This window comes from Eleutherodactylus coqui, chromosome 9 (assembly GCF_035609145.1).
Source record: "Eleutherodactylus coqui strain aEleCoq1 chromosome 9, aEleCoq1.hap1, whole genome shotgun sequence".
NCBI lineage: Eukaryota > Metazoa > Chordata > Amphibia > Anura > Eleutherodactylidae > Eleutherodactylus > Eleutherodactylus coqui.
In genome coordinates this window covers 169,156,409-169,183,774 of record NC_089845.1, presented here as the reverse complement: position 1 = coordinate 169,183,774, position 27,366 = coordinate 169,156,409, and the positions used below count along the sequence as shown (strand labels likewise).

At 50.0% G+C, this 27,366-nt stretch overlaps 1 protein-coding gene across 2 annotated transcripts in view; it reads left to right on the top strand.

The window, feature by feature from the left end:
* WASHC5 (WASH complex subunit 5) overlaps positions 1 to 26,858 on the top strand; it is a 78,995-nt gene extending 52,137 nt beyond the window's left edge. For both annotated transcript variants that reach the window (XM_066578784.1, XM_066578785.1), the window contains exons 20-29: positions 10,878 to 11,002; positions 13,918 to 14,080; positions 18,192 to 18,294; positions 19,651 to 19,730; positions 21,071 to 21,174; positions 23,332 to 23,461; positions 23,556 to 23,652; positions 25,222 to 25,375; positions 25,489 to 25,576; positions 26,542 to 26,858. In XM_066578784.1, coding sequence (XP_066434881.1) covers positions 10,878 to 11,002; positions 13,918 to 14,080; positions 18,192 to 18,294; positions 19,651 to 19,730; positions 21,071 to 21,174; positions 23,332 to 23,461; positions 23,556 to 23,652; positions 25,222 to 25,375; positions 25,489 to 25,576; positions 26,542 to 26,598 — 1,101 coding nt within the window. In that variant the 3' untranslated portion in view covers positions 26,599 to 26,858. The remainder of the gene's footprint in view (positions 1 to 10,877; positions 11,003 to 13,917; positions 14,081 to 18,191; positions 18,295 to 19,650; positions 19,731 to 21,070; positions 21,175 to 23,331; positions 23,462 to 23,555; positions 23,653 to 25,221; positions 25,376 to 25,488; positions 25,577 to 26,541) is intronic.
* The last annotated feature ends 508 nt before the right edge of the window (positions 26,859 to 27,366 follow it).

Sequence of the window (27,366 nt, the reverse complement as noted above, 5' to 3'; positions counted from 1 at the left end):
GAGTATTCCCGGTATATGTACAGTGTGTACGAGGCAGAGGCCGGAGTATTCCTGGGTATATGCACAGTGTGTACGAGGCAGAGGTCGGAGTATTCCTGGGTATATGTACAGTGTGTACGAGGCAGAGGTCGGAGTATTCCCGGCTACATGTACAATGTGTACGAGGCAGAAATCGGAGTATTCCCGGTGTATGTACAGTGTGTACGAGGCAGAGATCGGAGTATTCCCGGCTACATGTACAGTGTGTACGAGGCAGAGATCGGAGTATTCCTGGGTATATGTACAGTGTGTACGAGGCAGAGGTCGGAGTATTCCTGGCTACATGTACAGTGTGTACGAGGCAGAGATCGGAGTATTCCCGGGTATATGTACAGTGTGTACGAGGCAGAGGTCGGAGTATTCCCGGGTATATGTACAGTGTGTACGAGGCAGAGGTCGGAGTATTCCTGGCTACATGTACAGTGTGTACGAGGCAGAGATCGGAGTATTCCTGGGTATATGTACAGTGTGTACGAGGCAGAGGTCGGAGTATTCCCGGGTATATGTACAGTGTGTACGAGGCAGAGGTCGGAGTATTCCCGGCTACATGTACAGTGTGTACGAGGCAGAGGTCGGAGTATTCCCGGCTACATGTACAGTGTGTACGAGGCAGAGATCGGAGTATTCCCGGTATATGTACAGTGTGTACGAGGCAGAGGTCGGAGTATTCCCGGTATATGTACAGTGTGTACGAGGCAGAGGTCGGAGTATTCCCGGCTACATGTACAGTGTGTACGAGGCAGAAATCGGAGTATTCCCGGTATATGTACAGTGTGTACGAGGCAGAGATCGGAGTATTCCCGGTATATGTACAGTGTGTACGAGGCAGAGATCGGAGTATTCCTGGGTACATGTACAGTGTGTACAAGGCAGAGATCGGAGTATTCCCGGCTACATGTACAGTGTGTACGAGGCAGAGATCGGAGTATTCCCGGGTATATGCACAGTGTGTACGAGGCAGAGATCGGAGTATTCCCGGCTACATGTACAGTGTGTACGAGGCAGAGATCGGAGTATTCCCGGGTATATGCACAGTGTGTACGAGGCAGAGGTCGGAGTATTCCTGGGTATATGTACAGTGTGTACGAGGCAGAGGCCGGAGTATTCCTGGGTATATGTACAGTGTGTATGAGGCAGAGGTCGGAGTATTCCTGGCTACATGTACAGTGTGTACGAGGCAGAGGTCGGAGTATTCCTGGGTATATGTACAGTGTGTACGAGGCAGAGGTCGGAGTATTCCTGGGTATATGTACAGTGTGTACGAGGCAGAGATCGGACTATTCCTGGGTATATGCACAGTGTGTACGAGGCAGAGGTCGGAGTATTCCTGGGTATATGTACAGTGTGTACGAGGCAGAGGTCGGAGTATTCCCGGCTACATGTACAATGTGTACGAGGCAGAAATCGGAGTATTCCCGGTATATGTACAGTGTGTACGAGGCAGAGATCGGAGTATTCCCGGCTACATGTACAGTGTGTACGAGGCAGAGATCGGAGTATTCCCGGTATATGTACAGTGTGTACGAGGCAGAGGTCGGAGTATTCCCGGTATATGTACAGTGTGTACGAGGCAGAGGTCGGAGTATTCCCGGTATATGTACAGTGTGTACGAGGCAGAGATCGGAATATTCCCGGTATATGTACAATGTGTACGAGGCAGAGGTCGGAGTATTCCTGGGTACATGTACAGTGTGTACGAGGCAGAGGTCGGAGTATTCCCGGTATATGTACAGTGTGTACGAGGCAGAGGTCGGAGTATTCCCGGTATATGTACAGTGTGTACGAGGCAGAGATCGGAGTATTCCCGGTATATGTACAGTGTGTACGAGGCAGAGGTCGGAGTATTCCCGGTATATGTACAGTGTGTACGAGGCAGAGGTCGGAGTATTCCCGGTATATGTACAGTGTGTACGAGGCAGAGGTCGGAGTATTCCCGGTATATGTACAGTGTGTACGAGGCAGAGGTCGGAGTATTCCCGGTATATGTACAGTGTGTACGAGGCAGAGGTCGGAGTATTCCCGGGTATATGTACAGTGTGTACGAGGCAGAGGTCGGAGTATTCCTGGCTACATGTACAGTGTGTACGAGGCAGAGATCGGAGTATTCCTGGGTATATGTACAATGTGTACGAGGCAGAGGTCGGAGTATTCCCGGGTATATGTACAGTGTGTACGAGGCAGAGGTCGGAGTATTCCCGGCTACATGTACAGTGTGTACGAGGCAGAGGTCGGAGTATTCCCGGGTACATGTACAGTGTGTACGAGGCAGAGGTCGGAGTATTCCCGGCTATATGTACAGTGTGTATGAGGCAGAGGTCGGAGTATTCCCGGCTACATGTACAGTGTGTACGAGGCAGAGGTCGGAGTATTCCCGGGTACATGTACAGTGTGTACGAGGCAGAGGTCGGAGTATTCCCGGCTACATGTACAGTGTGTACGAGGCAGAGGTCGGAGTATTCCCGGCTACATGTACAGTGTGTACGAGGCAGAGGTCGGAGTATTCCCACCTACATGTACAGTGTGTACGAGGCAGAGATCGGAGTATTCCCGGGTATATGTACAGTGTGTACGAGGCAGAGGTCGGAGTATTCCTGGGTATATGTACAGTGCGTACGAGGCAGAGGTCGGAGTATTCCTGGGTATATGTACAGTGTGTACGAGGCAGAGGTCGGAGTATTCCCGGCTACATGTACAGTGTGTACGAGGCAGAGGTCGGAGTATTCCCGGGTACATGTACAGTGTGTACGAGGCAGAGGTCGGAGTATTCCCGGGTATATGTACAGTGCGTACGAGGCAGAGGTCGGAGTATTCCCGGCTACATGTACAATGTGTACGAGCCAGAGATCGGAGTATTCCTGGCTACATGTACAGTGTGTACGAGGCAGAGGTCGGAGTATTCCTGGGTATATGCACAGTGTGTACGAGGCAGGGATCGGAGTATTCCCGGGTACATGTACCGTGTGTACGAGGCAGAGGTCGGAGTATTCCCGGGTACATGTACAGTGTGTACGAGGCAGAGGTCGGAGTATTCCCGGCTATATGTACAGTGTGTATGAGGCAGAGGTCGGAGTATTCCCGGCTGCATGTACAGTGTGTACGAGGCAGAGGTCGGAGTATTCCCGGGTACATGTACAGTGTGTACGAGGCAGAGGTCGGAGTATTCCCGGCTATATGTACAGTGTGTATGAGGCAGAGGTCGGAGTATTCCCGGCTACATGTACAGTGTGTACGAGGCAGAGGTCGGAGTATTCCCGGGTATATGTACAGTGTGTACGAGGCAGAGGTCGGAGTGTTCCCGGCTACATGTACAGTGTGTACGAGGCAGAGGTCGGAGTATTCCCGGGTACATGTACAGTGTGTACGAGGCAGAGGTCGGAGTATTCCCGGCTACATGTACAGTGTGTACGAGGCAGAGGTCGGAGTATTCCCGGCTACATGTACAGTGTGTACGAGGCAGAGGTCGGAGTATTCCCGGCTACATGTACAGTGTGTACGAGGCAGAGGTCGGAGTATTCCCACCTACATGTACAGTGTGTACGAGGCAGAGATCGGAGTATTCCCGGGTATATGTACAGTGTGTACGAGGCAGAGGTCGGAGTATTCCCGGGTATATGTACAGTGTGTACGAGGCAGAGATCGGAGTATTCCCGGTATATGTACAGTGTGTACGAGGCAGAGGTCGGAGTATTCCTGGGTACATGTACAGTGTGTACGAGGCAGAGGTCGGAGTATTCCCGGCTACATGTACAGTGTGTACGAGGCAGAGGTCGGAGTATTCCCGGCTACATGTACAGTGTGTACGAGGCAGAGGTCGGAGTATTCCCGGCTACATGTACAGTGTGTACGAGGCAGAGATCGGAGTATTCCTGGGTATATGTACAGTGTGTACGAGGCAGAGATCGGAGTATTCCTGGGTACATGTACAGTGTGTACGAGGCAGAGGTCGGAGTATTCCTGGGTATATGTACAGTGTGTACGAGGAAGAGGTCGGAGTATTCCTGGGTACATGTACAGTGTGTACGAGGCAGAGGTCGGAGTATTCCCGGGTATATGTACAGTGTGTACGAGGCAGAGGTCGGAGTATTCCCGGGTATATGTACAGTGTGTACGAGGCAGAGGTCGGAGTATTCCCGGGTATATGTACAGTGTGTACGAGGCAGAGGTCGGAGTATTCCTGGCTACATGTACAGTGTGTACGAGGCAGAGATCGGAGTATTCCCGGGTACATCTACAGTGTGTACGAGGCAGAGGTCGGAGTATTCCCGGCTACATGTACAGTGTGTACGAGGGAGTATTCCTGGGTACATGTACAGTGTGTACGAGGCAGAGATCGGAGTATTCCCGGGTACATGTACAGTGTGTACGAGGCAGAGATCGGAGTATTCCTGGGTACATGTACAATGTGTACGAGGCAGAGATCGGAGTATTCCCGGGTATATGTACAGTGTGTACGAGGCAGAGATCGGAGTATTCCTGGGTATATGTACAGTGTGTACGAGGCAGAGATCGGGGTATTCCCGGTACATGTACAATGTGTACGAGGCAGAGATCGGAGTATTCCCGGGTATATGTACAGTGTGTACGAGGCAGAGGTCGGAGTATTCCCGGGTATATGTACAGTGTGTACGAGGCAGAGGTCGGAGTATTCCTGGGTATATGTACAGTGTGTACGAGGCAGAGATCGGAGTATTCCTGGGTATATGTACAGTGTGTACGAGGCAGAGATCGGAGTATTCCTGGGTACATGTACAATGTGTACGAGGCAGAGATCGGAGTATTCCCGGGTATATGTACAGTGTGTACGAGGCAGAGATCGGAGTATTCCCGGGTATATGTACAGTGTGTACGAGGCAGAGGTCGGAGTATTCCTGGGTATATGTACAGTGTGTACGAGACAGAGGTCGGAGTATTCCTGGGTATATGTACAGTGTGTACGAGGCAGAGGTCGGAGTATTCCTGGCTACATGTACAGTGTGTACGAGGCAAAGGTCGGAGTATTCCTGGCTACATGTACAGTGTGTACGAGGCAGAGGTCGGAGTATTCCTGACTACATGTACAGTGTGTACGAGGCAGAGGTCGGAGTATTCCTGGCTACATGTACAGTGTGTACGAGGCAGAGGTCGGAGTATTCCCGGCTACATGTACAGTGTGTACGAGGCAGAGGTCGGAGTATTCCTGGCTACATGTACAGTGTGTACGAGGCAGAGGTCGGAGTATTCCTGACTACATGTACAGTGTGTACGAGGCAGAGATCGGAGTATTCCCGGGTATATGTACAGTGTGTACGAGGCAGAGGTCGGAGTATTCCTGGGTATATGTACAGTGTGTACGAGGCAGAGGTCGGAGTATTCCCGGGTATATGTACAGTGTGTACGAGGCAGAGATCGGAGTATTCCTGGCTACATGTACAGTGTGTACGAGGCAGAGGTCGGAGTATTCCCGGGTATATGTACAGTGTGTACGAGGCAGAGGTCGGGGTATTCCTGGGTATATGTACAATGTGTACGAGGCAGAGATCGGAGTATTCCCGGGTATATGTACAGTGTGTACGAGGCAGAGGTCGGAGTATTCCCGGTATATGTACAGTGTGTACGAGGCAGAGGTCGGAGTATTCCTGGGTACATGTACAGTGTGTACGAGGCAGAAATCGGAGTATTCCCGGTATATGTACAGTGTGTGCGAGGCAGAGGTCGGAGTATTCCCAGCTACATGTACAGTGTGTACGAGGCAGAGGTCGGAGTATTCCCGGTATATGTACAGTGTGTACGAGGCAGAGGTCGGAGTATTCCTGGCTACATGTACAGTGTGTACGAGGCAGAGGTCGGAGTATTCCCGGCTACATGTACAGTGTGTGTACGAGGTAGAGATCGGAGTATTCCCGGGTATATGTACAGTGTGTACGAGGCAGAGGTCAGAGTATTCCCGGGTACATGTACAGTGTGTACGAGGCAGAGATCGGAGTATTCCTGGGTATATGTACAGTGTGTACGAGGCGGAGATCGGAGTATTCCTGGGTATATGTACAGTGTGTACGAGGCAGAGGTCGGAGTATTCCTGGGTATATGTACAGTGTGTACGAGGCAGAGGTCGGAGTATTCCCGGCTACATGTACAATGTGTACGAGGCAGAAATCGGAGTATTCCTGGGTACATGTACAATGTGTATGAGGCAGAGATCGGAGTATTCCCGGTATATGTACAGTGTGTACGAGGCAGAGATCGGAGTATTCCCGGCTACATGTACAGTGTGTACGAGGCAGAGGTCGGAGTATTCCCGGGTATATGTACAGTGTGTACGAGGCAGAGGTCGGAGTATTCCTGGCTACATGTACAGTGTGTACGAGGCAGAGGTCGGAGTATTCCCGGTATATGTACAGTGTGTACGAGGCAGAGGTCGGAGTATTCCCGGGTATATGTACAGTGTGTACGAGGCAGAGGTCGGAGTATTCCTGGCTACATGTACAGTGTGTACGAGGCAGAGATCGGAGTATTCCTGGGTATATGTACAGTGTGTACGAGGCAGAGGTCGGAGTATTCCCGGCTACATGTACAGTGTGTACGAGGCAGAGGTCGGAGTATTCCCGGGTATATGTACAGTGTGTACGAGGCAGAGGTCGGAGTATTCCCGGCTACATGTACAGTGTGTACGAGGCAGAGGTCGGAGTATTCCCGGCTACATGTACAGTGTGTACGAGGCAGAGATCGGAGTATTCCCGGTATTTGTACAGTGTGTACGAGGCAGAGGTCGGAGTATTCCCGGTATATGTACAGTGTGTACGAGGCAGAGGCCGGAGTATTCCTGGGTATATGCACAGTGTGTACGAGGCAGAGGTCGGAGTATTCCTGGGTATATGTACAGTGTGTACGAGGCAGAGGTCGGAGTATTCCCGGCTACATGTACAATGTGTACGAGGCAGAAATCGGAGTATTCCCGGTGTATGTACAGTGTGTACGAGGCAGAGATCGGAGTATTCCCGGCTACATGTACAGTGTGTACGAGGCAGAGATCGGAGTATTCCTGGGTATATGTACAGTGTGTACGAGGCAGAGGTCGGAGTATTCCTGGCTACATGTACAGTGTGTACGAGGCAGAGATCGGAGTATTCCCGGTATATGTACAGTGTGTACGAGGCAGGGATCGGAGTATTCCCGGGTATATGTACAGTGTGTACGAGGCAGAGGTCGGAGTATTCCCGGTATATGTACAGTGTGTACGAGGCAGAGGTCGGAGTATTCCCGGTATATGTACAGTGTGTACGAGGCAGGGATCGGAGTATTCCCGGGTATATGTACAGTGTGTACGAGGCAGAGGTCGGAGTATTCCCGGTATATGTACAGTGTGTACGAGGCAGAGATCGGAGTATTCCCGGGTATATGTACAGTGTGTACGAGGCAGAGGTCGGAGTATTCCCGGGTATATGTACAGTGTGTACGAGGCAGAGGTCGGAGTATTCCTGGCTACATGTACAGTGTGTACGAGGCAGAGATCGGAGTATTCCTGGGTATATGTACAGTGTGTACGAGGCAGAGGTCGGAGTATTCCCGGGTATATGTACAGTGTGTACGAGGCAGAGGTCGGAGTATTCCCGGCTACATGTACAGTGTGTACGAGGCAGAGGTCGGAGTATTCCCGGCTACATGTACAGTGTGTACGAGGCAGAGATCGGAGTATTCCCGGTATATGTACAGTGTGTACGAGGCAGAGGTCGGAGTATTCCCGGTATATGTACAGTGTGTACGAGGCAGAGGTCGGAGTATTCCCGGCTACATGTACAGTGTGTACGAGGCAGAAATCGGAGTATTCCCGGTATATGTACAGTGTGTACGAGGCAGAGATCGGAGTATTCCCGGTATATGTACAGTGTGTACGAGGCAGAGATCGGAGTATTCCTGGGTACATGTACAGTGTGTACAAGGCAGAGATCGGAGTATTCCCGGCTACATGTACAGTGTGTACGAGGCAGAGATCGGAGTATTCCCGGGTATATGCACAGTGTGTACGAGGCAGAGATCGGAGTATTCCCGGCTACATGTACAGTGTGTACGAGGCAGAGATCGGAGTATTCCCGGGTATATGCACAGTGTGTACGAGGCAGAGGTCGGAGTATTCCTGGGTATATGTACAGTGTGTACGAGGCAGAGGCCGGAGTATTCCTGGGTATATGTACAGTGTGTATGAGGCAGAGGTCGGAGTATTCCTGGCTACATGTACAGTGTGTACGAGGCAGAGATCGGAGTATTCCCGGGTATATGTACAGTGTGTACGAGGCAGAGGTCGGAGTATTCCTGGGTATATGTACAGTGTGTACGAGGCAGAGGTCGGAGTATTCCTGGGTATATGTACAGTGTGTACGAGGCAGAGATCGGACTATTCCTGGGTATATGCACAGTGTGTACGAGGCAGAGGTCGGAGTATTCCTGGGTATATGTACAGTGTGTACGAGGCAGAGGTCGGAGTATTCCCGGCTACATGTACAATGTGTACGAGGCAGAAATCGGAGTATTCCCGGTATATGTACAGTGTGTACGAGGCAGAGATCGGAGTATTCCCGGCTACATGTACAGTGTGTACGAGGCAGAGATCGGAGTTTTCCTGGGTATATGTACAGTGTGTACGAGGCAGAGGTCGGAGTATTCCCGGCTACATGTACAGTGTGTACGAGGCAGAGGTCGGAGTATTCCCTACTACATGTACAGTGTGTACGAGGCAGAGGTCGGAGTATTCCCGGCTACATGTACAGTGTGTACGAGGCAGAGATCGGAGTATTCCCGGTATATGTACAGTGTGTACGAGGCAGAGGTCGGAGTATTCCCGGTATATGTACAGTGTGTACGAGGCAGAGATCGGAGTATTCCCGGGTACATGTACAGTGTGTACGAGGCAGAGGTCGGAGTATTCCCGGGTATATGTACAGTGTGTACGAGGCAGAGGTCGGAGTATTCCTGGGTACATGTACAGTGTGTACGAGGCAGAGATCGGAGTATTCCTGGGTATATGTACAGTGTGTACGAGGCAGAGGTCGGAGTATTCCCGGTATATGTACAGTGTGTACGAGGCAGAGATCGGAATATTCCCGGTATATGTACAGTGTGTACGAGGCAGAGGTCGGAGTATTCCTGGGTACATGTACAGTGTGTACGAGGCAGAGGTCGGAGTATTCCCGGTATATGTACAGTGTGTACGAGGCAGAGGTCGGAGTATTCCCGGTATATGTACAGTGTGTACGAGGCAGAGATCGGAGTATTCCCGGTATATGTACAGTGTGTACGAGGCAGAGGTCGGAGTATTCCCGGTATATGTACAGTGTGTACGAGGCAGAGGTCGGAGTATTCCCGGTATATGTACAGTGTGTACGAGGCAGAGATCGGAGTATTCCCGGTATATGTACAGTGTGTACGAGGCAGAGGTCGGAGTATTCCCGGTATATGTACAGTGTGTACGAGGCAGAGGTCGGAGTATTCCCGGCTACATGTACAGTGTGTACGAGGCAGAGGTCGGAGTAGAGAGAGGGGAATTATTAAATGGGGGAAGAGCGCGGATCCATTCTCATGTGACGTGATTTTTGGTGAAGTTCCTCTCGTCCGGCTTTGGACAGTCCACAGAGGCCAAATTAGAGAATGGCAAAGTTTAGATTTCCCCGCCCAAGGAAAAGTTCAGGTAAGAAGGCATTAACCTGCCATGTGGCGCCTAGGACGAAAAAAAAATGGTGCACCTCATATAGGAGTAGTATCCCTCATTTTGCGCCTCCCGTGGCCCCCAGAGGAAGCGTTGTGTTTAGCTCCTCCCCCGCAGTTACTTGGTTTAAAATGATAAAATGTAATCGGCTGGGCACAACCTCGCCTGTCTCCCACCCTTCCATGGCTGCTGGTAACCAGCTTCGCTGCCTCGTCCTCCGCCAACAGAAGTCAGGTGACCACAGCGGTCAAACAGAGGGTCAGAGGCCACAGCATGACCTTCTGAACTCCTGACATCAGCGCTCACATCCTAGGCGCCATCATGACAGGAGTTCGCTGCAACCTCTGATTCACCACATCGGTCACCTAACTTCCAGCTGAAGACAACAGTGACAGGGCAGCAAAGCCAGCTAGGGGTGTCCAGGGGGGCCAAAGACAGGTGAGTAGGTTTTTTTTTTTTTTTTTTCTTATTTTAACCCATGCTCAGCCAGTAAAAATGTTTAAATTGAAACCACACAACCCCTCTAAGCCATCCTACAGTAATAACTCCCCCTTTATGCTGTTAAGTAAAAAAAATATCCTGTACTCCCCCTTTTGTTCCTTCAGGTAGCACCATTTTGGTTTCCCCTTGTTTCCTGCCAGTCAGTCATGTGCTGTCTAAACATGTGACTGCTGCAGCCAATCCCTGGCCTCAAGTGCTGGTACCAATGCTGAGGCTACGGATTGGCCGCAATGGTCACGTGCTTAAAAGACGTGTGACTGGCTGCTGGAAAGCAAGGAGGATCTGACCGACGGGGAGTGAGAGGGGAGTGTAGGCTGTGTGTTCCCCTCTCATAGTAGCCGCAGCTTCAGGGAGGCCCAGCCTGCTGATCCCCTCTGAGGTGCGAGCCCTGGAGCTGCTCCTGCGGTAGTTACATCACTACAATATAATTGGGGACCTCAGAAGACATAATTAATGCAGGTATTGATGAGTTTTATCTAGGCTGCAGGGTAAAGCATGGGGGACAAACCAACTGCCTGCACCTCTGAATAGATTGATATGTAGACTGTGAATTGCACTCCTATTTGATTTTGACATTTGTCGCCACGGTAAGCGCAGCCGTGCGGCCCGGCGAGGGTGTTCTTTGTACCCGTATAACCATGGGACTGCTGGACTCTTGCAGATTCAGGATTGGCAGAGCATGTACCAGTCCACACACATCCCCATTCCGAAGTTCCCTCCTGTGGACGAGTCTGTGACATTCATCGGACGGCTTTGTCGTGAAATCTTGAGGATAACCGATCCTAAGTAAGTTTGGAGTACGACGGCATCAAATATAGCAGAACCGCGCCCGCCGGTGTATATGGGTGCCCATGATGACATGCCGCTTGGCATCAGTGTTCCCTGAGCTCTTCATGCTCACCACCACTGATTTAGGAGAGATGATGTTATTCAGACCCGGAAAGACATGATTGACCCCTTCCTGTTCACCTCAAGTAAATTAACCACTTCAGAACCGCTGAACGTATATATAAACGTCCTGCGGTGCTGAAGTGTGCATGGCTCGGGATCGGAGTCTGCTCCAGACCTGGTGGCTCCAGACCTGGTGGCTCCAGACCTGGTGGCTCCAGACCTGGTGGCTCCAGACCTGGTGGCTATCAGCTGTTTCTGGCAGTTAGCGCAGATCGTAGTAGTTAACCCTTTAAATGGGTGACCATGCACCGCGGTGCGCTCAGGTGGAGCCGATGGACTAGCGTGGTAGCCTACTGAGGACTCAGAAAAAAAATAAGTTTTTAATAGCTAAAAAAGTATTAAAAGTTTTAAAAAAAACAAAAACTCAATTTTCCATAAAAAGACTAAACAATTTAAAAAAAAACACATTTGGTACGGCTAAAAATCTCACAACATTTATCCCCCTCGGTGAAGGCTGTTAATAAAACAAACAAAAAAAAACAGGAAAAAAAACCCAAAGTGCTGGGAAGCATTCTGGCTATAAAAAGTGATCAAAAAGACGTATGTTTCCTAAAATGGGAACTATAAAAACTGCAGCTCGGCCGAGTCCTCCCACAGCCCAACACAAACATGAGGTTCTGGGTTTCAGAATACGGCGGTGGGAAGTAATTTTTGTTTAAGAAGAAATAGAAAACACATAAAAGTGAAGTCTAGGAGATCGGCATCCCCGGAATCGTACGAAGTTCACAGGTCATTGTTACTGCGACCGCTCCAGGACCCCCCCCCCCCCCACCAAAAATGGTACAATTGAAACATTTTTAAGTGGGGAGAAATGAAAAAAAATGCAAGTTTTTCCATAGATTATACATTAAAAAGTTTCATTAAAAAATACAACGCGTCCCAAAAAAACAGTCTCTCTTGTGGTTATGTCAATGCAAAAATGTAAAAGTTCTGGTTCTTGGAGGGCAAAAATAAATAAAATGACAACTCTCTGGTCCTGAAGGGGTTAATGAGCTGATGGCACAGTCCTATCAGCCAGAAGCCCATTAAGGGGTGGGCACCTCACTGGTGACATTGCTACAGTGCCATGATGTCTCGTGCCTTGCGGTATGTTCACACGGTGGAAGGCGCCGCCGAATCTTCTACCTAAAAAACCCCTCTGTCCTAACCCCCTGCGGTTTCTGGTTGGCATCCGCAGTGGAAGCTCCCCGTCAACTGCAGGATTCCAACGCGGAACGTTGTGTCACTTGTTAACGCTTGTTTCCACATTGGAATTCTATACCGGGGGAATTCCAAGTGCTGATCCCCGGCAACACCTGCGGGGGGCGCTGTGGATTTTGTTGCGTTTTTATAAAGCTGAAATTATCGTGGAAAATTCTGCGCCAAGTTCCACCGTGTGAACACGGATTTTAGGTCGAATCTGCATCCAATCTATGGCGACTCCCCTGGATCAACAAGGGGGTGAAACAGGCTGAACCAGATGGACATGGTCTTCATTCAGCCTAACCTACTATGTTGCTATGTATGTATGACTCCACAGCTCTTTGGTGCCCCATTAGCTTCCGTGGCAATCCGCACCGTAGGCACAGATTGTTTTCTATACATGGATTTGAAATCCGCTAAAAATAAGTGACCGGTCGATTGTTGACGCTGAATCCACAAGAGAAATCCGCACATGGAATTGCCCATTAAAAATAAAGCTTAATCCATGTAGGGATCCGCAGACATACGAGTCAGAGCCGCGGCGGTAATCCATGTGGGGATCCGCAGACATACTAGTCAGAGCCGCGGTGGTAATCCATGTGTGGATCCGCAGACATACGAGTCAGAGCCGCGGTGGTAATCCATGTGTGGATCCGCAGACATACGAGTCAGAGCCGCGGTGGTAATCCATGTGTGGATCCGCAGACATACGAGTCAGAGCCGCGGTGGTAATCCATGTGTGGATCCACAGACATACGAGTCAGGCCGCGGTGGTAATCCATGTGTGGATCCGCAGACATACTAGTCAGAGCCGCGGTGGTAATCCATGTGTGGATCCGCAGACATACGAGTCAGAGCCGCGGTGGTAATCCATGTGTGGATCCGCAGACATACGAGTCAGAGCCGCGGTGGTAATCCATGTGTGGATCCGCAGACATACGAGTCAGGCCGCGGCGGTAATCCATGTGTGGATCCGCAGACATACGAGTCAGAGCCGCGGTGGTAATCCATGTGGGGATCCACAGACATACGAGTCACAGCCGCGGCGGTAATCCATGTGTGGATCCCCAGACATACGAGTCAGAGCCGCAGCGGTAATCCACGACTCAACCCTAGATTTCTGCTGCAGCTTTTAAGGCAAAATCCATGTGGAAAAAAATCCATCTTGGATTCCGGCCGTGTGAAGATTCCCTAATCCTCCTCATTGCTCACCCCTGTTCGTCATGTCAAGCCCCCTGCTGGCAGGATGTGTTAGCAATGCTCGTCGGTTGGCTCTGGGTCCATAGCAATCAAGATTGGTGCGACCACGTCATTTACCCATGGCTCATGCTCATGAGACAGCTGATAAATGGCGGGGGGGGGGGGGGGGATGTCGACCACTGGGACCCCTGAGAGATTTAGAGAACCGTACACCCCAAGGCTCGCAGGTGAGGGGAGGGAGGTGCGCACGCATGATCACTGCTCCTGTCACTGTCTATGGAGATGGACGTGAATGCAGTGGCGGTCACACATGCGCAGCGCCGCTCCTATTCTACTGCTATTCAGTCGGCTCTTGTTGTACCTTTTAGGGTGACTTGTTACATAGATCAGATGAACACCTGGTACGACATGAGGACTCACCAAGAGGTGACCAACAACCACCTCTTCTCCGAGATCCAAGACTCGCTGGGGACATTCGGACTGAACGGCCTGGACCGGCTGCTGTGCTTCATGATCGTGAAAGAGCTGCAGGTAACAATACGCTCTTCAGCCTTGTAAAGGGACGCTAAACGCCAGGTCTGTGCTTTGTTTAAATGCGCCATGTTGTTCCCTTCAGCCGTTTCAGGCTGGAGAGAAGCTGGAAGAATTATAGAAGGACCAGAGATCTCCCTCCATGATCATTGCTATATACCCTGATGTGCCAAAAATCCTGGGATAGCAGTATGTAGATGCCCACCTGGGCATTAGAGAATTGGTAACGTGGCGAGGTCCGATGAGTCATGGTACCAATAGTATCGCGCTGATGGTAGATTTGTGTGTGGCACAGAGCAGTTGCCAGCAAGGCACTGTGCAGGCTGGCATGCCATACTATTCCCGTGCATGGGTTGGCTCCATTGGTCCCGCTAAACACGTCATTGACCGGTACCCTCTACATTTTACTGCTTGATGACCTTCATGTTCCCCACAATGATGGGATATTCCAGCAGAATGATGCACGGTGCCATCGGGCCCAAGTCTTCCAGAATTGGTTGGAGTTGCATTCCGGAGCGTTCCTATGAATGGTGCGGCCGATACGTTCATCTGACGTAAGCTGGTCCAGAATTTATGGGGCGTGGTGGAGAGGTCCATTCACACCCGAGATCCTCCACCTACCAATACCCCGGAGCTGTGGGGAAGCACGACTTTACAACGAACCCGGCGCTCCAAGTGTATAGTGGATAGTAGTAAAAGGTAGGCAAGGCACTTACAGGAGTGAGCGGTTCCCAGGCAGCGGTGAGCCTCCTCTGGCATCCATGTTTGTTCAGGTAGGTTTGAAGGAGAACGACTCCAGTTTATTCCAAAACAAAATGTCAACAATGCAGGAAGGTGCGACGCGTTTCAGAGGACGTGCAAGTGGATGGGCCTCCTTTTCAAGCACATTACATGATGGAATGAAACATATTGGCAATGTGCATAGTTAATATAATGAATGACCGTGGCCGGAGGGTAATGCGTCGGAGGGTGGTGCGCGCCACCACATGCAACTGTAAGAGCATGGGCGCCAGCAGTGTTCACACGCACAGCGCACGCAGGTAGTAGTATATTGCAACCGACTGCAAACTGACGTGCGTGCGCCATCAGACCAGAAACGGTTGTAGTCATGTTCATTTGACTGGAAATATTCAATATACTGGCAGCAATTCTTAGCTTGAGATGTCATTAGATGGAAAGGCTTTTGCATCCGTATATACAGAGGTCTCAAAAAGATGAAATTCTACTTACAAGCTGCCTTCACATCTGCGTTGGAACCTCCAGTCGGAAGTTCTGGTACCAAATATTGGAAGAAATAGTCCTGTATGCAGCACTACTTCTTGTGGCAAAATGACGGTCAGCTGAGCGGAAACCCAGTGGACCCCATCATAGACAATGGAGTCCGCCCAGCGCTGGTCGGTTCCATCAGAAGATGGACCAATTCGGCTGCGGGGATTCATGTGATTTGGATCTTGCGCTGCTGAGGAAAAGAAGGGGCCAATGTGTTTCTGAGGGTCTTATTCCTCCGACAGGTTACTTAGGTTCGTCTAGAGATTATCTGTAAGGAAAGGTTTTTTACCCTGTAATACCCCCCAATGCCTTGCTATAACGATTCTCAAGTGGGTGTTAAAACCAGTCCCAGTGTTCTGGAGCATTGGTCCCCAATTGTCACAGACCTCTGTAGGCCCACTGGCTGGTCTTGTGGTTGTTCCCCTCAAAAAGGCTTAATTGACCGGCTCCCTTTCCTTTAAAACATTTGACTGTCATTAAGCCTAAAATCTCCAGACCCCAAGAGGTCATCTTAAAGTCTAAATAAAGTCCCATATGATTTAAAATATCATCAATAACTCTGTAGTGAAATCATATATGTGGATTGGTGATTCTTTCTTCGAGTGCGTTCACATGGAGGTTTGCATAACTGGGCACAAATCTTGTCCCCATGGCGGTCCCTTTGATGAAAACTACTGTTGTAGGTAAAATAATCCGGTTCTTTGGTGGGTAGTCATCAAGGGGTCTAAGAAGTGCTGAACTGCCAGGACGCCCGTGTCATGGGGATAGCAGTGTGCAGGGATGGGGATAGCAGTGTGCGGGGATGGGGATAGCAGTGTGCGGGGATGGGGATAGCAGTGTGCGGGGATGGGGATAGCAGTGTGCGGGGATGGGGATAGCAGTGTGCGGGGATGGGGATAGCAGTGTGCGGGGATGGGGATAGCAGTGTGCGGGGATGGGGATAGCAGTGTGCGGGGATGGGGATAGCAGTGTGCGGGGATGGGGATAGCAGTGTGCGGGGATGGGGATAGCAGTGTGCAGTGATGGGGATAGCAGTGTGCAGTGATGGGGATAGCAGTGTGCGGGGATGGGGATAGCAGTGTGCGGGGATGGGGATAGCAGTGTGCGGGGATGGGGATAGCAGTGTGCGGGGATGGGGATAGCAGTGTGCGGGGATGGGGATAGCAGTGTGCGGGGATGTCACATCCAGGGAGGCCCAGATAGAAGAATCCTTCCATGGAATGGCCTTCCTGGTACTTGGGAGATGTCCGGTGTCCCTTGGGTAGGCTGGTAGTTACGAGACGTTGTAATTGGGGATCTATATATTCAGATAAATTACTTGTGATCGAGCCCATCTCGGCTATAATGGGGCGCTCTGGGGGGTTCCTGAGGGATTTAAGAATTTGGAGTAAAAAAATAAAAATAAGGTGGTTTGTGAGGAATTTACACAAATAAAATCCTTTTCAGTTTTAGAAAAACAATTTCTACTAAAACCATCAGAATTAAATCAGGCGGACTTCTTCGTGTCAGAGTTGGATTCCCACTGAGTTTTGTACAGTATCGTCCCCCAATATTATTCGGGCTTCCTACAGCTCCCCCTTGTCTGCAGTCTCTCTGCAGGTTTTTAGGGTCGTCGCCCGCTTCCTGTATAATCCCCATTTCTCTTTGGATAAAATGTTAAAATCGTTCATTTTTTTATAAAAGGTCTGAATACGAAGTCCTCTGTGTACCTCGGGATAAACATTGCTTGGGGGGTTAAATTGGTGGCAATGGGTTCTTGAAGCACCAGTTCCACCGCATCCTCCAGGTCTATGTAGGGGCTCGTTTGTCCACCCACGGGATTGTTGGTAATGATGAGGATGCGGTTAGAGGAGTCCACAACACTTCTTATTAGAGATGAGGGAGTTTACTCGCTAAGGCACAGTACTCAAGCGAATAGTGCCTTAGCCGAGTATCTCCCCGCTCGTCTCTAAAGATTCGGGGGCCGGGGAGAGCGGGGAGGAACGGAGGAGAGAGCTCTCTCTCCCCCCTGCTCCCCGCCGCAACTCACCTGTCACCGGCGCCGGACCCCAAATCTTTAGAGTCGAGCAGGAGAGCTCGAGTAATGTGCCTTAGCGAGTATACTCGCTCATCTCTACTTCTTATACCAAAATGCATATGAAAAGTGAGATTTCTGATCAAGTGATTTAGATCCACAAACAATTGGGATAAATCGGGACGACTCAATGGGCTAGCACAATAACCCTCGGCTCAGGATGTTTCGATAGGGTGAAGCTGTCTGGTGATGTCCTCACTTGTTAGGTCAGTGATTGCTTTCTTATGACGTTTCCCAGCTCGTTTGCCCCTCCTTCTATGTTTGGTCTTTTCCTTGGGGTTGGTGGGATTGCTTTGTAAAACTGTGGTTTTGGTTCATTCTGATACCAATGTTTTGTTAGTGGTGTGATTTTTGCAGCACTGGTTTTGGTGGAAGTACAAGGGAATGGAGAGGTCAGAGTTTCTGGGGGGTTTGAACTGGTGTAGGGAGGGGTGCCTATACTTTGACCTAAAAAAGAAACGGGTTGGAGAGTGGATGTTCGGGATGGCGGTAGAGGGGTAGTTTTGAGGCTAGTCTAGGCTGTTGTGGTGTAGCTTGTGGACTGGGAGTGGGGGAGAGGGGGGGGAACTATCCAGACGGCTCAGTATCCCTCCAGATCAGTTGTGGAATCAATACCAAGTTGTTACACTTTGCTGGGTGAGAAGTGGTCCTACATGATGATCATTCCTGTCCCATGACTTTTGGCATGTCTGTGTATTTCACATATATCTTGTTCTGAGACCCTTGACACTCCTTCTTATCTCAACACCGCATCCTTTCTTTCTTCAGAACTTCCTCCGGTTGTATCAAAGGGTCATTCTGAAGGACAAGACTGCTCAAGAAACACTCAGAGCTCTACAGAAAGTTGTCAGTCCAATAAAGGGCATTATAGGTAAGTGCTTAAGGTGGCCACACAGCTTAGATAGCGGTCAGCCAACTGCTCCTTCAACTAGAACAGCTCCTGACTCCTTCATACATGTCTACGCTTGACCAAACACCAGTGTGTTCTCAATGGGGAACGAGGAATAGGGGTCCTTCAACTTGGAGCGATTTGCTCTTGTAGACGAGCGCTGATAAGCGAGATCAGTGCTCGTCCACCCAACCTTTTACGTGGACCAATTCAGACTCTACGTGGGGTAATCAGACATTTAGACGATCATTTGACCCACATAGAGTCATCGCTGTCAGCAGTAGACATATTTAATGCTAGCCTATTGGCACCCCCGATTGCGAGGGTGTGGAAAGGGTCCCCCATGCTGCTGCCTGATTTAGATGTGTGGTTAGATATGACTGCGGCAACTAAACAGTTACCTGCTGCGATTGGAGTGAACTCTGATTGTGTCAGTTACTTGGGACGCTCCTCTTATAGCTTCAAGGTATTAAGTGGACTCGTCTCCCAAGCCCGCTCCATACACTCTTCATGAGCACCCAACCTAAATTTACATTAGGCAGTCATGAAGGGGTTAAGATGCTGCCAGACTCCTAATCTTCCACAGGAACAGACGGTCCGGTATACCCAACTCTAACATGCCTGGCATTTGCCATGGGGAGGAGAGTTGGGGCACCCCTATACACATTACATAGTCGGCTGGTCCTTCCAGAACTGGTGCTTAGACCTGCTTTCATGTAATGTGTATGGGCGCCCCTAACCTGACGCAACTCCGCCGAGCGCACATTACAGGGCTGGGAGGAGGGACGTGCTTGTGTGTAGGGGTATAGCCATGGGGGTCAGGAAGTAGCCTTCAATGCTGGGCCCTGATGATTGAGGGGCCAAATATCCCCGGCCATGTAAGAGGACAGCAGGACTATAAGTCGCACGCGGTACAGTAGATACGGTCCTTCTGGTTATTTAGCACTGGAGCCCAGGATCTCTAAAGGGGTTTTTGGGCTTCACAACTGATAACCTACCCATCGCTGAGGATCGCTGCCGATCAGCTGATTGTCTGGCCCGCTGTCATCGCAGCTTCACTCCTCCACTTCCTGCTCCTCATCACATACCAGAGCGGAGAGCCCGAGGAGAGCCCATCCGTTGTGAACCCCTTTACACTATGCGTCTGATTGGCTTCCTGCTAATAAAAATGTTCAACTCGTGCAAAACAGCATCTCGCTTCTAATTCCTGGTCTGTCATTGGCTCGCTGGACTACGAAAACCAGCAGACGCTCTATGTGAGAATCTTAGTAACTAGCAGGGACGCTGCGTACAGAATACGAGGCGGCACTCAGGTTCTGTTCACTTCTTTCTTTGCAGCCAATTCCGCCAAGATCTATTCTTCTGCCATCGCCAAAACCCAGAAGATCTGGGGGCCGTACCTGGACGCTATAATGAAGGTGGGTGACGGGAGCGCTTTCTTACATGTCGCTCCCATTAGCTGGGCTGACATCTCTGTTCTAATTCGGTGGTCGGCAATATGTTCCTCCTTCCAACCCCTTCCTGATATCTGGGCCATAAGGGAACAAGCGCAGTCGCTCCATACGGAGCGGGTGCTGGCTGTGAAATACAGCTGGGATCAGAGATAACCCCAATCCGGGCCACAGCTCTGATGCTGCAGTCAATGCCAGCTACAGCATCCAAGTGATTGAGAGACTTGAGGGGCCCCCGCTAACCCCCATCACCCCCTTACTGTGCAGCGTGCCAAAATGGCTGTTAGGTCTCTGGCTGCCATGACAAAGTACAGAAGTACTGCAGTGTATTGGCTTTCTCATCAGGGTATGCCTGCAGGTGTTGGGCATGCTGGGAGTTGTAGTTCTGGCACAGTTAGAGTGCCACACGCCCTGCTCCTGTGAGTCGGTGCTCTCAAGCAGCGCTTCATTGTGACCCATAGAGAGGGTTCCCAAATGTCCGTTAACCCCTTCATGACCATCAGGTGGTCGTACAGTGTATGTGGAGTTAGTCCGCTCCATAACTGGCAGCTTTATCGGAATACTTACACTGAACGGAGAAAGCCATAAAGGAAGGCTAGAATCAAACGATCATAAAGACACCCAACATGGTGCAGCTAATAACTACAATGCGCCCTGCAAAAGCGAGCCCTCAGACACCTCAGACACACCAAGACAATGAAAGTTCTGCGTCTCCCAATACGGCAGCGGAGGGCGGTCTTTAGTTTTAAAAAATTATTTGCTTTTTAAAAATAGAAAAACATTTCAAAAATATCTAAGCCTGGTATCTTTATGTTGGACTGACCCGGAGGACAGAGCTCATGGCTCGTGTTTCTGCACTGTGAACGCTGTAAAAACTAAACCCTACAAAATTGGCGCAGTTGCGTGGTTTTTATTCCCCCCCCCCTCCCCCCCCAAAAAAATGTTTACTTTTTCAGTCCATTATACGGCGCATTAAAAGGTACCGTAAAAACTACAAGTTGTCCCTCAATAAGAAGTCCTGATACTGCTGTGAGCGGGGGACAGCACAGCCGACTGCATACTACAGCGATGTGCAAGTATGGGGGCTGCCGATCCCGTAGCAACAGGTGGGCTGCAGAAGCATCCCGATGAGCAGGATGGATGGCAGTCACTGCATCAGTCAATAGTGCTCTGCCGCCCACAGGGCTTACCCAGAAGGTGGCGCCACTTGTGGGCATTGATTAGGCAGACCTTTCCCTTAGGTGGTGAGGACCTGGGTTTTCTTCTTGTCTCTCTCCGGCGCTCACCGTTCTCCTCCCTCCTTGCAGGTCGGACAGCTGCAGATTCTGCGACAGCAAATTGCCAATGAATTAAATTACTCTTGTAAATTTGACTCCAAACACCTGGCGGCGGCGCTGGACAACGTCAACGAGTAAGAGGGCGGGCGGGATCTGTGTGATGGCATGTGATCTACTGACCCCCCGGGTCATGGGCAGCTAGCCGGCCGGGGCTCACAGATAACATGGCCGCTCTGGATGATTACATTGCTGGTTATGGCCTTTCTTTATAAGCAAATGTTGGCATAGACAAACTGCCTGTCTGGTCTCCTGTCTGCGGGCATCTGAAGGGGGCGACACTGAGCTCAGAGATTTATAGTTTATTATTTCCAGATTAAAGACTGTTTAACTGCTGCCAAGACTCACAGACAAGGACTGGGATTGATTCCCGCTTGGCCCCCAGCTACACATAGAGGCTGTGAGTCCTGCATCATCCCCCCCACTCATAGAGAGAGCAGGGCAAGCGGGACTCACAGGCTTTCTCTATGAGTAGGTGGGGGAAGCGGGACTCGCAGGCTCTCTCTATGAGCAGGTGGGGGAAGCGGGACTCGCAGGCTTTCTTTATGAGCAGGTGGGGGAAGCGGGACTCAGGCTTTCTCTATAAGTGGGGGAAGCAGGACTCTCAGGCTTTCTTTATGAGCAGGTGGGGGAAGCGGGACTCGCAGGCTTTCTTTATGAGCAGGTGGGGGAAGCGGGACTTGCAGGCTTTCTTTATGAGCAGGTGGGGGAAGCGGGACTTGCAGGCTTTCTCTATGAGTAGGTGGGGGAAGCAGTACTCGCAGGCTTTCTCTATGAGTAGGTGGGGGAAGCGGGACTCACAGGCTTTCTCTATGAGTAGGTGGGGGAAGCGGGACTCACAGCCTTTCTCTATGAGTGGGGGAAGCAGGACTCTCAGGCTTTCTCTCTGAGTAGGTGGGGGAAGCGGGACTCGCAGGCTTTCTCTATGAGTAGGTGGGAGAAGCAGGACTCAAAGGCTTCCTTTATGAGCAGGTGGGGGAAGCAGGACTTGCAGGCTTTCTCTATGAGCAGGTGGGGGAAGCGGGACTTGCAGGCTTTCTCTATGAGCAGGTGGGGGAAGCGGGACTTACAGGCTTTCTCTATGAGTAGGTGGGGGAAGCGGGACTCGCAGGCTCTCTCTATGAGCAGGTGGGGGATGCAGGACTCGCAGGCTTTCTTTATGAGCAGGTGGGGGAAGCGGGACTCAGGCTTTCTCTATAAGTGGGGGAAGCAGGACTCTCAGGCTTTCTTTATGAGCAGGTGGGGGAAGCGGGACTCGCAGGCTTTCTTTATGAGCAGGTGGGGGAAGCGGGACTTGCAGGCTTTCTTTATGAGCAGGTGGGGGAAGCGGGACTTGCAGGCTTTCTCTATGAGTAGGTGGGGGAAGCAGTACTCGCAGGCTTTCTCTATGAGTAGGTGGGGGAAGCGGGACTCACAGGCTTTCTCTATGAGTAGGTGGGGGAAGCGGGACTCACAGCCTTTCTCTATGAGTGGGGGAAGCAGGACTCTCAGGCTTTCTCTGAGTAGGTGGGGGAAGCGGGACTCGCAGGCTTTCTCTATGAGTAGGTGGGAGAAGCAGGACTCAAAGGCTTCCTTTATGAGCAGGTGGGGGAAGCAGGACTTGCAGGCTTTCTCTATGAGCAGGTGGGGGAAGCGGGACTTACAGGCTTTCTCTATGAGCAGGTGGGGGAAGCGGGACTCACAGGCTTTCTCTATGAGTAGGTGGGGGAAGCAGGACTCACAGGATTTCTCTATGAGTAGGAGGGGAAGCAGGACTCACAGGATTTCTCTATGAGTAGGTGGGAGAAGCAGGACTCACAGGCTTTCTTTATGAGCAGGTGGGGGAAGCAGGACTCACAGGCTTTCTCTATGAGTAGGTGGGGGAAGCGGGACTTGCAGGCTTTCTCTATGAGCAGGTGGGGGAAGCGGGACTTACAGGCTTTCTCTATGAGCAGGTGGGGGAAGCGGGACTCACAGGCTTTCTCTATGAGTAGGTGGGGGAAGCGGGACTCACTGCCTTTTCCAGCACCGTTCTGTGCTCGGTATATGTCGATGGGAGTTACAGAAACAGCCAAATTTTCTACGGAGTCCGTAAGTCTCCTGACATCATGGCTGCTGCTTCCCACGTTATCTATAGGGGGCGGTGAATCGCTGCTCATGGACTCTGCTGGAGCCTGTGGAGTCGGACGCAGTTGTTGGAGTTGCACATAGTTAATAATATCGCCCATCACTGGTTTTCCTCTTTTGCATTCCAGAGCGATTCTCTCAGACATACAGGCACATTACAAGGACCCCTCCCTGCCGTGCCCCAAGGAGGACAACACCCTCCTGTATGAGATTACGGCCTACCTAGAAGCTGCGGGGACCCACAACCCCCTGAATAAGGTGACGGCGGTTGCACTCCGACTTCTTCTATTGTTTTGTGGGGTTTTTTTTAGTTTCCATTCTCGCTAAAGCTCTTCTTTCTCTCTTCTTCCAGATTTACATCACCACCAAGCAGCTGTCCTTCTTCCCCATCGTCAACTTCTTATTCCTCATCACTCAGTTACCCAAGTTACAGTATAACAAAAATCTAGGTAATGTGCGGCGATCTCAGGAAATAATCAGATCAGGTTACAGACTACAGATTAGCTTTATGTATGACCACACCCATTGTTCACAGGCCACACCCCAATGCACTGTTCTCCCCACCCCTGCGTACAGAAGCATGAACCATGAAAGCATGTGATTAGTTAAGACACTGGGTATTAACTATGTAACCCCTTCACACACTGGGACGTACATTTGCATCTTGGGCATGCAGGGTGTGTATATAGGAGGACTGGGAGCCAATCGGACTCCATACCCGCAGCAGCCCCTACCAGCACAAATGCTGATCGCAGCTGTTAACCCTTTAAATATGTCTCTGTCATTTCTGGCTCCCCCCAATGAGCTCACAGGTTGCAGTTTGATTGCCCTAACAGCCTAAAACCTTTGGAATGCCCATAGGGCTGCCGGGCTGCCATGGCTGATTGCTGTGTAATGCAGTACTATATTATTGCATTATACTGTATGAGTGATCAAACAATCGCAAGTTCAAGTCTATGGGAACTAAAGAAAAAATGTGAAAGTTACTAAAAAAAAAAATAGTTTTATTAATAATTATAAAAATAAAGGGTGATAAAAGGTTGTTCACCGCGACTCCAAGGAAATGGTCTATAAAAAGAGATTAGAAAATCACATGTACTCAAAAATTGTACCGATACAAGCAGAATATTAGCCCTCACCCATCAGCAGAAGGATAAAAACCGTATGGCGGTCGGAATACATTTTTTTTTTTCCAAAGATTTTTTATTTTTTAAAAATGGTGCAACAAAAATACTTTATAAATTTGGTTCCTCGTAATCGTACGGCCGCAGAATAACGCTCTGCCGTGTGTCCACCGTTACTGGTGGGCCAACTCCGTGTTTTCTTTGCCATTTCACTCCACTTACAAATTTTTTTAAGTTTTCAGCGCATTCCTCAGAGCCGGTTACGATGCATCTCGTCCTGCCGGGGGTTAATGTACAGAAATATATATATAGGTATTGTTGTAATGGGACCCGCAGGAAAGGTTTATCATGTCATTTATGCCGCAGGATTCACGCTGTAAGAACCCTAACAAACAATTGCAGTCCAAAACCAGATAAAAGGTTCTAGAGTACATTATATGCGGTGCAGAACGCGACCCTCGTACGGCCGGTCGGCGGGAAAATAAAAAAGTTATGGTTTTGGAAAAGCAAAGATGAAAATTGCAAACAATCATTGCCTCCTCAGGTGCCCACCCGCCAGTGTTTGCGAATTTGCTGCGGGTTTTTTTCCAGGTGTCTATGGGGCTTTCTAATGTTAAAAAAGCATCGCGACAAAATCACAATTTACCACGAAATCGCAATTTTGCGTGATGCGATTTTAACAAGTCCCACAGACCCCTGGAGAAAGAACAATGCTGCGAATTTCGCAGTGAACAAGAACTGTAGTGGGTAGTCACCCCTAGGTGTAAAATAGGCCGCGTCACTAAGGGGTTAAAGATCCATAAGCCTCTTTTAGGAGCTCCGATGAATATCAGTTGGCGGTTCCAGTTGCAGATGGTAACACAAGACGTTGATACGCCTGTCTCTCATTGCCAGGTATGACCTGCAGGAAGCCGGCAGACGCCATTGACTGGCCGCCATTAGTCCTCGGGCTCCTGACGTTGCTGAAGCAGTTCCATTCCCGCTACACGGAGCAGTTCCTGGCACTTATTGGGCAGTTCATTCGCTCTTCCATGGAGCAGAGCACAAGGTAGGGCAAGCGCCGCTACAGTCTGTACGCAGCCAACCAAGGTGCGATCACCCCGTCTGTACAGCGCCGCCATGTGGAAGACCGCATTTCCAGCTTTTTTTCTTTGGTTCCAGCCAGAAGATTCCAGAGATGCCGGCGGATGTAGTCGGTGCGCTCATGTTCCTCGAAGATTATGTTCACTTCACCAAGCTGCCTCGGAGGGTAAGGAGTTACGATATATATATATATATATATAAGGTCACGCTTGGGCTGACTTATAAAGGCACTTGTGACATTAAAAGGTCTCAAATTTGTGCGCAAAAAATGTGCCTTTTCAGAGTTTTGCGCCATGCTTTTTCAAATAGTAGGCGTGGCTTTCTGAGGGGGTGTGGCCACCTGCAACCCAGCATGTTACTATAATTTATGTCATAAACTGCCATCAACTAAGGCTCAAATATACCCCGGCTCATTTATGAATTTGGCGCATTGTGCCGCAGCGTTGTTTATCTCCAGATAGGCGTAGACCACGGCCATCCTGATCGGTCCGGGCCGGCGGCTGTTCCCTTTGGCTATTGAATAATCGCTCCTGTGAATAAAAACATTTAAACCCGTGGGTTTTCTTTTAATGTGCGCGTTTCATCCATGTCGCAATCAATCGGAACTCGTGTGTGAACCTCGCCCGTGTGAGCGCACCCGAACGGATGTTAAACCACTGGTAAAGTTTGTTTCTTTTATTTTTTTACAAAGTTTCCACTAATTTTCCGCCCATTTTCCTGCGTTCTACAACCACTTATAGCCGTTTTAACGGATTTGTCGCAGGCTGTGTTAAATGTGATGGCTTCGTTATATGGAAAATGTTACAAAAGCAAAAGACTTCCTTTCGCTTCTGTCTCTTATTGACTGCGTTTCCGTTATTTTGGCCGGAGAAATAATTCTTCAGACTCTGCTATTTTTTCCGGGAAAATAACGCAAACCAACAGTCTCGAAAAACAGACCTTTGAAGGGGTCTTCCAGGTCTTAAAAAAGTTAAACTGGCTTAAAATGAAGGAAAATGGTATACTCTCCAGTCGCGGCCGTTCCCCGTCCCGTGCTGCAGCCCCGGTGCCCGCCCCATGGAGCCCGCTGCCGTACTTTGTGCACGTAACTGCCAGCGCTATGAATGGTGACCGCGCTCCTTCCTCTTGCAGGTGGTGGAGGCTCATGTGCCAAACTTCATCTTTGATGAGTTCCGGACAATCCTCTGATAGAAGAGCAGATGGCGATGAAGCTTCCATCCCTGGGCAGCCGCTGGGCAGCAGTCCTGGCCTGTGACCCACCATTACTGGTCATAGTGAAGTGAAGAGTTGGGACTCGTCTCCCAGTTGGTAGTCTGATTAACCGTCGAAGACCCATCACCCCCTACAGGAGAGCATCTCCATCGTTGCACTTACACACGCGGACATTCATCTCTAAGTGACTTTCTGGTAATAAATGGAGTTTTCATAATAAAATGCTGCAGACGCTGTCCGATTATGTGCGAGTGTCTCCAGGAGTCCAGCTGTAGTATCAACAGATGGTTGTGATTAGCCACATAGCTCTGACCCCCGGGGTCTGCTGATCAGAATGTTGATCACCTCGGGGTTGTATGGTAATCAGTAAAACACAGTGGATAAAATGCAGCGGCATGCCAGCGACGACCGGTCACATCTATCATATGGACGCTTTTACTGCAGGCACTCTGGTTTTGCCACAGAAAATGGTGTACAGCATATACATAAAGTATACACATGACAAGAGTATATAGGGGTGTGAATTTAAACTTTTAGTTCCCATATACAATTAATCTACATTAAACATTTATACATTTGGAAAAGCATTACTTGTACTGATACAGAGTTACATCCTGTATTATACTCCAGAGCTGCACTCACTATTCTGCTGGTGGAGTCACTGTGTACATACATTACTTATCCTGTACTGATCCTGAGTTACATCCTGTATTATACCCCAGAGCTGCACTCACTATTCTGCTG